Genomic DNA, 14,064 nt, shown 5'->3' on the forward strand with positions numbered 1-14,064 from the left:
CATGTGGAAGCTCAGTATATTTACATTCTTCCCAACTACTAAAGTATTTAGCTTTAAACCATGGTAAGTATTGGGAAATCAGGAGGAAATAATTAAGATCTTAATTATCAAAAATGAATGTATTTTTGCAAAGCCAAATATTTAGTGTTAGGCTATTTGTCAGCTTTCTAAATAGTCATGTGGAATAATAATTTCAGCAGTTAACTGAACCAGGCCCTGAGCTTACTCTTCCATATTTTATCCCATTTGATCTCAACAAGTGGCAGATGTTTATTACCATGCCCATTTTATGAACCAGAATACTGAGGCACATATCCAGCATACTCATGAGTAAGATTATATTTCACCATACATAATATATTTCTCTTTAAGCATTTTAAAAAAAGTTATTTTCTTTTTTTTTTTTTTTTTTTTTTTCTCCTAATGCTTCCATGTGGAAAAAAAAAAGTTATTTTCTTAAAGTAAATAGCATAGCTGATGGGTCTTCATATGAAGAGTTATAAAGTGGTTTTACATACATTTTCAAGTCCTCTTTAGTGGTTAACTCTGAGAGTAATGTTAGACCACATGTTGTAAGTAGCAAAAACTGAAATAGAAATTCCTGTTTTTCATACTAGTATTAATTGTTTATGCAGAAAATTTTAAAACATTCCAGGATCTGTTTGCTAAAGTGGGTGAGAAGTTGATCCAAGTTGTAAACTTTAAAATAACATGATATTGGGGGAAAAAAGAGATGAAAATACTTAGCACTAAAGTATTGGGTCATTTTCCTAGGTGTGTACTTGTAGTACCTAGGTAAATAGCATATTCTGACAATGTCTGGAACATTTTCCATTATCAGAGCAACTTCTTTGGGTCATAGTATTTGCCTTGTGATATTTATATTTTCAGAGAAATAAATTGCCAGTGCTTTTCTGTTAATTAAGTGGTGAACCAAAACAGAAATCCTTACTTCTTATATGAGTTAAATGATGGGTTGTTGAACTTGTGTGACTCTTAGACCACAATAAGCAAACCCTTATGTAAGTGTGAAGATAAAACCAGGAAATCATTGTTACTTTAAACAGCACCAGCTTTATCAGGCTTGCCACCTTTGGACAAATGGATAGAAGGTGAATGACTGAACATTCAGCATTATTCAGTAGACATGTTGGCCTAGCAAGTTACACATTGTGCTGTGCTTTTAAAAAGGAACTGTAAAAATAAACTTTACATTTGTGTGTGGATCTTTGTTTTTATAAACATTGGTGTTTAAATGGTGCCTATTGTATAGTAACTACATGAGACATTTTTATATGGACTTTAAGTGTAGCATGGAATCAGAGAGACCTTCTTCTTTACTGGATTTTTCTAGGTTAGTGACTTTGTTTTTTTCTAGTAGTAAGTCAAATTTGAGACCTGGAATCAGTGTAAAATTTTGTAAGAATACACCTACAGTAACCTTCACTTGGCTTGAATAATAGTGCATGCAGGTGTTTATCTCATTAGGACTTAGCATGTTGTGCTTCTCTAAATATTTGGAGTGGTGAAACAGTTTCTAAGGCTACAGAAGGGAATTTTGACATACTCTTTTCAGAAATTGGTCTTACATTCAAATTTTCTTTTCCAGCTTATTTTGGCCTCTACCTTTAGTCTTAAAAATTAGTCTTTATGATTGTTTGCCTTAGGTTGTTACTGGGCCCTCACATTGGGTTAGTGGCAGGTAGACTGACAAACTGCATGACATTTTGAAGATTCTGGGTGGAATTTCTTTTTGCTTTAAGCCCTGTGGGAGGCAACTGAAAATAGACTGCAATCTTCTACAGTATTTACATTTTTACTTCTGTTATCTTTTAGGCACTCAGGGAGTTGCCCCTGGTCCTGTAATTGGGCTCCAGGCACCATCTACTGGTCTTCTTGGTGCCCGACCTGGCCTCATCCCGCTTCAGCGCCCTCCAGGAATGCCTCCACCTCACTTGCAGCGATTCCCTTTGATGCCACCTCGACCCATGCCGCCGCACATGATGCACAGAGGTCCACCACCGGGTCCAGGGGGCTTTGCAATGCCTCCACCTCATGGAATGAAAGGTCCCTTCCCACCGCATGGCCCCTTTGTTCGGCCTGGTGGGATGCCAGGGCTCGGGGGCCCAGGGCCAGGCCCGGGGGGTCCTGAAGACAGAGATGGGAGACAGCAACCACCACAGCAGCAGCAACAACAGCAGCAACAGCCGCCCCCACCACAGCCACAACAGCAGCAGCCGCCACCGTCACAACAGCCTCCACCAACCCAGCAGCAGCCACAACAGTTTAGAAATGATAACAGGCAGCAGTTCAATTCAGGTAGAGACCAAGAAAGATTTGGAAGAAGATCTTTTGGAAATAGGGTGGAAAATGACCGGGAACGGTATGGGAACCGTAATGATGATAGAGATAATAGTAATCGTGAAAGGAGAGAGTGGGGAAGAAGGAGCCCTGACCGGGACAGGCACAGAGACTTGGAAGAGAGGAATAGACGCTCTAGTGGGCATCGAGACAGAGAGAGAGATTCTAGAGATAGAGAGTCTCGTAGAGAAAAGGAAGAAAACCGAGGAAAGGAAAAGCCTGAGGTGACAGACAGGGCAGGTGGTAACAAAACCCTTGAACCTCCCATTAGCCAAGTGGGAAACGTAGACACTGTTTCAGAACTTGATAAGGGGGAGTCTGAGGCCACAGTTGTAAAACCTTCTGGAGAGTTACCTGCTGAGGCTACCTCATCCATTGAACCTGAAAAGGATTCTGGCTCAGCAGCAGAGGCTCCTCGTTAGAGACTGGAATTTGTCAAAATGTGACAGTGACACTTCCTGGAGTGTAGAGCTTGAGGTGTACAGATGCTGTATTATATTTGCTCCTGCTATATCACAGCCCCGCGGTAGTTGGTGGGGAATTGTAAGCAATTTGATTGCTTCCCTTCTATTTAAAAATAGCCACAAAATAACAAAAAATACTGAAAATATGAATAAATATTACCCTTTTTGCTGTAACTTTTTAAAAGTTTTGACTTTAAAAAGTTTACAAATCGTAATTAGAAGTGCTCTCTATTTTTTTTTTTTAATTTAAGACAAGGTAACGGTGAAAGCTCCTCAAAACAATAGGGATGTTTTTAATAAACTCTATTTTCGTAACAAACTTTAATGTGTGCTATTCTTCCTACACTGCATTAAGGTGGAAAAGGATTGTTCACCATCAAAGTTTGAGCTGTTGATACTGTATTGGAGTCTAAATTAGACTTATTTGATGCAAAATAGACATTTTTATGTAGTTACTTTGAAACACTTTCATATGTAACACGTTTGATTTTTAGCATTTTAGTCATAAGGTAAAGGTTAGTTGTTTAAATGTTAACTGACAAGTTTGCAATTCAATTAAGGTCTTTTTCTTTTGACTTTGTGGTAAATGTTGCCCTAATTTGTAAAGAGATTTTGCTGGAGGGGAATTAGATCCCAGTGTTATAGGTTGTACTGCAAATTATGTGGTTGCCTGGGTATTATTTAGAAGGTTGCATGTTTTTTAAAAAAAAACATCCCAGTAAGCTTTTTAAAACAGAAGACAGCAAGGTTAACATTTGCAACCAAAAAGCTTTTTGTCTTACATGTTTAAAGACTTCAGTGCAACCTTTGTTTCCTATAAACTGTGTCTGTTTTCTTTACTATTTTTTAAAAACTCTCCTGCTGGGAAGAGGTAGACTGAACTTCTTGCCACATAGAAAGTACTTTATCTCTTTTGCTTAAAATTGTTGGGTTAACTAGGAAAAATACTTGGTTATCACATGAAGACACCCAAAGCCAAATCAAGCCTGTATCTGAAATACTGCAGAAAAGCCGTTAACATAAAACGGCTTACCTGGTGCCAAGACCTGATATTACATTGTCCAATTATCTATGGCCTTGTTGGAATTTTTCTTAAATTACATTCTTATACTGTCCTAGTTTCGGTGTCCTGAGCAGTTAACTTTTTGTTTGCCTTCCCCTGGCGAAGTTGCTTTGTTAACTTTGGTTTTTAAATAATACTCTATAATAAGACCTTTGTTTTTGACAGGGAGAACATATCTAGAGTAATGTTCTTGTATTCCTGCCTTTAGAAAATAAGAGATTCCAGTTTCATATTTGTCGATGTAAATTCTAAAACTTGTCCTTAAGTTTGACGTTGGCACACTGAGAAGTTTAAAAAGTCCTAACTGAAACCTTCTGAAAAGGTTTATCTGGATTATTCAGCATCCAGATTTCAAGGACTTGCAGCCTTTATTTCCAATTGAAAGTATTGAGACTGCCCTATATACACATGAAAAAAAACCCAAAATACTAACTGGTAGTGTGATTACACTTGAGGCTTTAAAAGATCCCAAGTGAGTCCCTGTACTTGAGTTATCCCACACAGGCAACAAGCGGTCATACATTAGTGAAGATCTAACTTTTTAAATTCTCTACCTGAATGGTCATTTTAGCCACTTACTGTGAGCATATTGGTCTTTATCAGTTTTAAAGCGTTGAAAACACCACAAACAGTCTTTTTCCAATTTAGTATTCCTCTCCTAATTGAACTACATTTGAGAAAGTACATGATATATGAATGAACAATTGGAACTGTAGCTTATTCTTAGTTTCTCCATCAGAAATAGTATTGTACAATTTTCAATTGAATACACAACTGTTACCCAGATAGTCAAACCTGAGTTACACTAACATTTCATTTAAAAGCTTTCTCTCACAAGTACATACACATTTACATTAAGAGAAAGAGACTTGATTTTACTAATTAGGTGTATAAATTCCTGTAATACTTAAATGGCCAGAACCCACATCAGACATTTCCTTGGTTCCATCTTCCAATGCTGTAGATTTATTTAAAGGGCTGGTCTGTAAGTAGACTGCCAACCTCTACTTTTGCAGGTAGAGTATGTGCCATTCTGGCAGGCAGATGAGTTAATTTTAGCTAACAGGCTATAATTTGCCTCTTTGTAAGTTCACTAAAAGTTACCTTAGTGAACTTTAGCTTATTTAACTTAGTGGCTCTTTTAAACCATAACATCTACTTTTAAAAATAAATGGTACTTCATGAACCAAAATTCTAAGTGACTAAGAGAAATTAACCTAAAGCTGTCTTAAGTTCAAAGTTTGGATTAGTTCTGGCTAAAAGCTGCTAAAAATGTATACATTTTGATGGTCCCACATAAAACTTTCAAAATACACTACAACAGTTATGAAATAGTTAATATTACTAAATCTGTTCCATTCAAGCTCTATACAAATGAATATCAGCTAATGCAGAATTTCAATTTGGACACTTTAATAGGTGCCGAAATAAGTGCCACGCAGGTTATTTATTCAAAGGCTTGAATGAGAACTGAAGAGATTCAGACAAGTTTAATAACCATCTGTGATTAAATCTGGCAAAATATGGAGATCACTGAAACAGACAATTGAAAATAAGTTTTATAAAACTATACAAATCTTCCAAGTAAGTCAGTTCTCATTACAGGTACTTAAAGCAATTAAAAAAAGTCACACAATTACACTTTTAAGATTACAGTGTTTAATGTTTGTCAAGTTACATTCTACAACTAAGATAACAGATGAGTTGCTAGGACTCAGACCACATCGGAATGTTTATTGGGCGATCCCAATCACACCACAAGCCAACCGACTTCCAGCATTTCCCGTCTTTGTACTTTCTTCATTTCCACCTTTGCCCAAGTCATCTGGTTTTTCATGGACCTTTAAAAAATTTTAAGAACATAACTTTCAGCTATCAAGTAATTACCACCTCTTACAATACTCAAAAGATTTTTAAGAACCTCATAATATTAGAAAAATAACATGTTAAAATAATCCTACTAGTACGGAAATACTACTGCATTTAATCTAGTAGTTTAAAAGTAGAAGCTACTTCTTACTTTTTCTTGATGGTGCAAAGACAGACATGTTACCTTTAAAAACTAGGTAAGTGTTGTTGCTATCTTTAAATGAAATACTAAAAACCCAAACATCTGTTACAGGCTACCACATGCTGGTCTTAATCCTCCATGATAAATTATAGTAACCTTAGTTACAAGTAGCCATCCTTGTAGTTTCTTTGGCCACTTTTCTTTAATTGCTTTAAAAAATAAAAGTGAACCAAAAAAACTATCAAAATGTCATGGCTAATGAACTACAGGCCTATAAATAAGAGGTAATCCTAAAACTATCTTAATTGCTTTAGCAACAGTATTTTAAATTTTATTCATTAAAATTTATGAAATCATTTATAAATGATTTTTCCACTTCACAATTATAGCCAAAGACAACTGTGACAATAAAGGGTTAAAGAAAGGAAGTGACTACTGAAGTTAACTGACCCCAAGGTAGGCAAAAGAAAGCCTATACTACTTGGTGCTTTGCATAAACCAGATGTACCTCCACAGGGTAACTTAGGGCAACCACTTCCCTCATGTTAAACAAGTAATAATAACCTGCAGACTTGAATGAACATTAATAAACTCCATCCAAGATTTTAAACTTAACAAAATGTTCTGTTTAGCTACAAGGGGGAAACTGAATTGTGGCAAAAAAATCTGGCCGTTTTAAAATTAAAGACTACTGTTTTCCCAATTAGGATCTAATATCAAATGCAACCTGCTTTTTACTGCTAATCTTAGCAAAACAGTGTTCTTAACTGGCCTGGATGAAATACTTCATTTTCACTGTAATCATCCAACAAAATCGCTTTTCCCAATCTGAAATAGTTTATCTGGATCTTTAGAAACCAGGACAGTAATAATCGTGAAGTCGTAAAAAGATATATAAGTTAGAAGAAATTTTATGCATATAAAGGATACTTTATATGAACACTTACCACCATTGTGCGGCCAATGATGGAATGTTCCCCTGAGAGTGAGATCATAGAATCTTCAATAGACACAGTGGCCTTACCATCTTTGCCAGCAGTCACATTGCCCAAGTCTCCAACATGCCTAACGTTGAAAAAGCATCAGATGGATTAGAACTGATTCCACTTAACATAAGGACAGTCAGTTCATGAGCTAAATTAAAAGTTGACTGAATCAAGTACACAAGGGTGGGCTAAAATGAGTATATAGCATATATCAAATTTAAGACCCTACTTATCCACTTACACAAAATTTTGGAAACATTTAAAAACAAATAGCTATACATTCTAGACACAACTCTTCAAACAAGGCTTCAAGTTTATAAAGTAATGCTCTGGGAAAAGTCATGGGATGGGGAGTACAACTCTAATTGTACTTTCAGAAGTAAAGTACCAAAGGGAAAACTTTAAGTTACTGAGTTATACCTGTTAATTATTGGCATAGCTAAGAAAGCTATGCCCCTAGCCCTCTGTTATATATATATGTATATATACATATATACATATATATGTATATATATGTGTGTGTATATATATACATATATATATAAATCTTTGTCCTTAAATCTAATATGTTCCTGAAAGGCTTTCAGAAAACACACACACAAATGGAGACTCAACTAACTTTCAATATCTTATTTTTATCTGCAGAGGCTTCCTATGTTTCACAGTGATGATTTATTTTGCTAGTGGTTGACAGTACTGTTACTCATGACATTTCTTGTATTAGTTCCCTTTGGCACTTGTATTAGTTCTATATTCAATAAATGCTCCAAAACCAAATTGTTTAAGTGTCCCCATTTTGTCAACTCAATAGCCCAGGAAGTGAGCAATTCCAGCACTTCGGGGTGAAGGGTTCCATGGGAGTCAACAACTTCAAAAACAGGTGGAGAACACTCAATTATCTTAGCATATGATTTACAAGTAGTGTACCAAAAGCCACTGTATTATAGTAAGAGCTAAGCATCTTGTTGCTCACCTCTCTTGATCCTTTGGCCCACCATGTTTTTTGGAATGAGGATTAAAGTGAGGACCTGCACTGGTACAGCCTATTTACAAAAAAATAAATAAGTAAGCAGCTAAATTACAAAACAAAACTCCAAATACATTCTAAAAAGAAACATTGCTGAAACCTCCAGTGGAAAAAACACTGACCTGCATCATGACTTTTGGGCTAAGCAACACCTTGGTATAAACACAGGGGCCTGGGCAGTAGAGACATGTTCTAACTACTGTCTGACACTAGTAAAGTTAGCACACCCTTCTCTGGGCTTTGGCTTATTCACTGTAAAATAAGAGAGCCAGACTTGATCTGCAACAGTTCTACTGTTAAAATCCAATGATTATGATCCTAGTTTTTAAGAAGGCAGCATGCCTTAACTACAAAAACTTTATCTCCCCAGCAACATACTACTAAGCAGCTCTCCTGTCTGTGGGCTTTATACTTGGTGCAGGCAGAACATTAACACAGCACCTTAGTGCAATGGTCAGGGCTGCTACCTCGCACAACTCCAGGGGGTGGCACTCCAACTGCATTCTGTATAAACAGCACTCCCATGTGCCAGAGGATGCCATTCACACAGAACACAACTGCCACAATGCAGAAGGTCCTTTCATGACATGGCTTTCTTCACTCAGCAGCACTCCCTTTCCCTCCCTGGGGGTCCCACACAGGAAGAAAGACAGGCAGGTTATAGGAAGCAGCTAGCAAGTCAAAGCTACAGGGCAAGTACCTCCCAAACCAGAGGCAGTAAAAACCAAGAAGCAACTTAGAGAATGTTAGTAGCTACTGAAATGGATCAAATCTGGTCATTAAATCACTATTTGGAACGAAATTGTGCAACATTAAAAACAGGTTCTAGTAAAATGAACAAAGTTCTCATCATAAGAAGTCCCCATAAACACAAAATTCAGAATGTTACTCAAATATGGCAAAAGATCACTAAATGCAATTTAACCCATAAACTTTTAACTTGCTTCTAATCCCAGATGATGAAAATGAAACTTATGGGAAAGCACCAACAGTCTGCTATCTTCAGTTTGCATCATACTTTTTTCCCCACTAAGATCTTGTATTGGGGTGTGGAGCTATTCTTATACAGCATAACACAAATAAATGCACACCCTGTGCTTGAAGCAGCACTCTCAAAAACCCCGCTCAAAAACCCCTGGGATCATCACAGAAGGTGAGAAAGGAGCTGTCCGTTTTGTTTTCTATGTCTATTGCATTCTTTAAAAAACCTCTTATAGAATCAAGCCATAATCACTACAAAAAAACATCAACTCCTCCTCTCCTTTTCCACATGAGAGTCAAAGACCAGTGTATAACTAAACTCCTTAAGACTGATGCTGGCCGGCGCAGTGGCTCACGCCTTTAATCCCAGCACTCTGGGAGGCTGAGGAGGGCAGATTGCTCGAGGTCAGGAGTTCAAAATCAGCCTAAGCAAGAGCGAGACCCCATCTCTACTATAAATAGAAAGAAACTGATTGGCCAACTAATACATATAGAAAAAATTATCCAAGCATGGTGGTGAATGCCTGTAGTCCTAGCTACTCGGGAGGCTGAGGCAGAAGGATTGCTTGAGACCAGGAGTTGGAGGTTGCTGTGAGCTAGGCTGATGCCACGGCACTCACGCTAGCATGGACAACAGAGTGAGACTCTGTCTCTCTTAAAAAAAAAATTGTGGGTTTTAATGTTTAGGGGTTACTCTACTCAGTCCTGTTTATTGTACTAGGTCAAACAAGTATGGGTCACTAGAGCAGCGCAACACCCACCTTGTGTATTATCTCCAAACTGATGGACGTGGAATCCGTGCTGGCCTTCGGTCAATCCTGTAATGTCTCCCGTTACCATCACTGGTCCACCTTCCTTTATTCAAAGAAAAGTGCATGAAGTCTGAGAGAGCAAGTGCTTCTCAACAAAGAAAACAGTTGATTTACTTTTACCACACACAGTAAAGTGAAAAGACCATGGAACTGGGAGTCAAAAAAATCCGTGCGCACACCCCAGGCCCACCACTTTCCAGCCAGTGAGCCTCCAGCAAGCTGCTTAATTGCTCTAGTGTGTCCCTATGGAAAGGGAGATGGTAATTTTGTTCTGGCACTCAAAGCACAGGCACCATTATTAAACGGCATATTAAAAGCACTTCTCAGAGTGGCAAGCATACTAGTACCAAAATGTCAGGTTTATATAATTTGTAGTCTTGACTCTTTTACAGTGAATATGTAATATGAAAATGTACTTATTTACTCAATACTTTTGACTAGGTCATCTTTGTATATGTTGAGTGTATATGTACATATCAAAATTTTTAACCCAAAAGGTCTCATCATACCGTATTTAGACCCTTGTTTTTTCTTTATGCAGCCACTCTTCCACATGGCAAACATACACACTTGCCTTAATAAAAAGGCACCCTGGAAATGTCCAACTGGCTACCCTAGTACCCCTATTCTCTACTGTCTCCTCTGTAGCTGTTGTTTCCATCATAGATATTCTTAATTAGTAGCCAAAAAATATCATATCCCATTGACCCTGGGAGGACCAATTCAAGGTGCTGTTTTCTTAAATCTTTTTAGGCACTGAAACCTAGATAACCTTTCCACTCTAACAAAAAAAAAGGACAATAAAAATACTAAAGCAGTATCGCCATACAGGCAAGGGTGATGGGTAATGGTGCGCAGGTACACACAGAAATCAAGGGAGTTACTATGAAACTACAAAGAGATCTTAGGACTAACATAAGGCTTACACACCATCAATACCACACAGTAATACATGTGCTAGTGTCTTTATTTTTTGCTTGGTTTGTTTTTAAATAGGCAAAGCCAACAGTTACAAGAGTCATTAGCCTTTAAGATTTGCCTTTCCATTGGAAAATACCACTGCTCAAAGGAAATATTCTGGCAATTGATGCCCTTTTCTCTTTTCTTTTTGAGAATAGATACTATGATTCTTTTAAATACTTAATTCTGGAAAACACTCAAATATGAATGTTGTCCCTCAAAATGCTATGTTATAAAGAGCACAAAAACAAAAAGGGCAGGTCCTTTCAAACCTCCATTTAAGGATATTTGCACACTGCAAATACAAGTAGTTGTTCAACAGTAAGCTATGTTCAACCCTACTGGGACCATATTGTTACCTTAAAGTGTAAACAGACCTGGGAAGCAAAAAACAATGTAAACCACTCCAGCCCCATGCTGTCCTGGGCTAACAAAAGAAAGCTCAGTACCAGTAGATCTCCAATATGAGCAGATCTTCCAATTTTTCAAGAGAAGCTAGGAAAATTGGATTATAGGTGAAAATTTCTGATTTTTAAAAGCTGGCAACTAATCCAAAATTTTAAACACTGAATAGGCCAAACCAAACACAGCCAATTTATTCCATCTACATTTCTGGAAGGCTGTAATGCTTAACTACCTAAGGGTCTATATCAAGTACAAGAGAAACCACCAAAATGAAGTTTGGAGCTTAAAAGAAGGAAACACACAAGTTGCACAGGAACCTGGGTTCCCAATGGCTTCTCAAAGGCCAGAGGGGAGGGGATGCCTCCGAGGCTTCTCAGACTCTCTAGCATGGCTGAATCACATGGAAGAAAGGCAGCAAAACAGTGTCTGACAAATGAAATAGCAAATGTAGTCAAATGCCAAAGTTAACCTTTTCCAGAAAATATGGAGACCAATTAAAGAAAACCTAAATTGAAATATAATTTCTCCCCTCACATAAATTTCATACTTAGACTACTGTTCCTGTTCTCTCACATTTCTGTAAACCATTTTAAAGACTAAATCTCATTCATGTGTTAAATATTCTCTTATGATTTTTATTTATTTATTTTTATTTTTTGAGACAGTCTCGCTTTGTTGCCCAGGCTAGAGTGAGTGCCGTGGCATCAGCCTAGCTCACAGCAACCTCAAACTCCTGGGGCCTCAAGCCATCCTTCTGCCTCAGCCTCCTGAGTAGCTGGGACTACAGGTGCATGCACCACCATGCCCAGCTAATTTTTTTTCTATATATATTAGTTGGCCAATTAATTTCTTTCTATTTATAGTAGAGACGGGGTCTCACTCTTGCTCAGGCTGGTTTCGGACTCCTCACCTCGAGCAATCTGCCCGCCTCGGCCTCCCAGAGTGCTAGGATTACAGGCGTGAGCCACCACGCTCCAGCCAAATTTCTGATTATATTTCTGAATACTTTATTTTACAAGATGTATTCAGTAGTTTGTCTTTGACCATCTCAGCAACCTGCCTACTGGCAGAGCAATGTTAAAGCCACTTTACAGAAAATTTGGTTGAAGAAATGCTCCAATAACAAGAGTTAGCGCCAATTCGATGTAATGGAAAATCCGGGTCTCCTAACTTCCAAATCCAAACCCCACCCACTGTCCTCAAACAGTTGTCAATCCTCGGTACGCCTTAAAATCACTACGGAAACTTAAGAAATAGCAATGTTCAGACTGCACCGGCACAGATTTTGATGTAATTTGTCTGGAGGTGGGCCCCGGTGTATTTTTTTTAAAAGCTCCTCAAAATAAGTGTACTGTGCACCCAGAGTTGAGAATCACTGCCTGGAAAATCCCAAACAAAAGGGTCTGTTAGATCGCTGGCTTTTGGCGCTTGGAAGGAGAAAAACATCTCTGTTCAAGGCCATCTCCTGTGCCCTTGCAGCCTGACCATGACCTAGGACAGGGGCCAGCCAACTTTCCTGTAAAGTGCCACATATGGTCCCTATTACGTATTGTTTTTCACAGACTTTTTAAAAAAAACACAAAAACAGAGACTCGACGCCTAGAGCGCACAAGTTGGAAAAGCAGCCCCAAAGGCATGAGGGATGCGACGATGCCCAGGCGGGCCCCGGCGTACTCGCCACCCCCGATCTCACGGGCGGGAGGAGCCGCGGACTGCGCAACCGGTGACAGCGGGACCCTCGGGAGGAAGAACAGACCAGGCAAAGAAGGACCTCGGTCGCTTCCAACACCTGAAGCGAACACGAGGGCCCGCGGACCCCAAAGGGGCAGGTCGCCCGCCGCCCCCACCCCTCCCCGGCCACCCCGGCGTTCGACTCCCGCCCTCCCGCCGAGGCCCGGGCGCAGGCCCAGGCCCAGGCCCAGCCCCGCGGCGGCCTCGGTCCCACACCGCCGCGCCCCGCCCGCCCGGTGACTCAGCACTTAGCGGGCGCCGCACCGCCGGGGGGCAAAAGCACCGGGCGAGGCGGGCCGGGCGCGGCGGGGGCGTGACCAGGGCGGCCCGGCCCAGGCCCGGCCAGCCGGCCGCCCGCTGCCGGCACAGGTGCGCGGGCGCGGCCTCGCCACGGGCCTCCGCGCCGGCCCTTGCCTTCTGCTCGAAGTTGATGATGCCCTTCACCGGGCCGTCGCCCTTCAACACGCACACAGCCTTCAACGTCATGACTCGCGGGGCACACGCGCCGGTCCGGGCTCAGAGGGCCTGAAACGACGAAGCACACGCGGCGAGAGACGGCTGCGCAAACCCGGTCAGTGGCGCCGCTGGGATCTTATATGCCAGAGCTGCGCCCCGCCCACCTGGCCCGGAACCAATCGCCGCCCGCGCGCTCAGCTCGCAGCCTGCGGCAGCCTCAGGACGCGAGTGGTCGGAGAGCCGAGGGGCGGGGCCAAGGAGCAGCGCGCCGTCGCCTCCCTCCGCCCCGCCGCGGCGAAAGGTCTAGAAACCCGAAACGGCGAAAAAAACATGCTTTCTCTCCCCAAGGGTGTAGTCGGCGGTTTGCCGAAATTGAGAAAATGAGGTATATGTGATACCTCTTGAAGATCTGAAGTCACTTTGTCTAGAAACGTCGTTAGATTTATGACGGACTTTGGCCCTAGAGTCTCATTTGTTATCTAGAAATTGGGACGCACCAAGATGGATGCTTTTTGTAGGCTTCATTTTTTTTTTTTTATCATCCTGCGTTTTGGTTTTTTGATGGTGTGGAAAGTCGGTACATCTCGATACTTGGCCCCACCTTTTCTCCCCTGCCATTTGTTTAGTCCTTAGCACATAGTGTTGCCTGGTTAGCAGAATTTAGTATTCTTTTCATATTTTTTCTGTTTGGCCAGGCCACAACCGCACAGATACCAAAATGGCAACTGATTGGCTTCTATGCGTGTCCCGTGTTTTTGTCTGACTCTGAGGCCACAACGCTCAAGGAGAAGGGAAGAAAGGTTCAAT

The 14,064-nt window shown here is 40.5% G+C and overlaps 2 protein-coding genes across 7 annotated transcripts in view; one reads left to right on the forward strand and one right to left on the reverse strand.

Annotated features, from left to right (window-relative positions):
• The window catches only part of SCAF4 (SR-related CTD associated factor 4), a 64,575-nt gene extending 61,431 nt beyond the window's left edge, over positions 1 to 3,144 (forward strand). For all 6 annotated transcript variants that reach the window (XM_012780918.2, XM_012780922.2, XM_076000499.1 and 3 more), the window contains exon 20: positions 1,837 to 3,144. In XM_012780918.2, the coding sequence (XP_012636372.1) occupies positions 1,837 to 2,783 (947 nt within the window). In that variant the 3' untranslated portion in view covers positions 2,784 to 3,144. The remainder of the gene's footprint in view (positions 1 to 1,836) is intronic.
• A 2,380-nt stretch (positions 3,145 to 5,524) lies between these two features.
• Positions 5,525 to 13,405, reverse strand: SOD1 (superoxide dismutase 1). Its single transcript, XM_012780923.3, has 5 exons — positions 13,216 to 13,405; positions 9,655 to 9,748; positions 7,859 to 7,928; positions 6,847 to 6,964; positions 5,525 to 5,729 (listed from the first exon to the last, which is right to left on the reverse strand). The coding sequence occupies exons 1-5, from the start codon at positions 13,285 to 13,287 to the stop codon at positions 5,622 to 5,624; spliced, it is 462 nt and encodes a 153-aa protein (XP_012636377.1). The 5' UTR covers positions 13,288 to 13,405; the 3' UTR covers positions 5,525 to 5,621.
• Between the last annotated feature and the right edge of the window lie 659 nt (positions 13,406 to 14,064).

Source organism: Microcebus murinus, chromosome 1 (genome assembly GCF_040939455.1).
Source record: "Microcebus murinus isolate Inina chromosome 1, M.murinus_Inina_mat1.0, whole genome shotgun sequence".
Classification (NCBI taxonomy): domain Eukaryota; kingdom Metazoa; phylum Chordata; class Mammalia; order Primates; family Cheirogaleidae; genus Microcebus; species Microcebus murinus.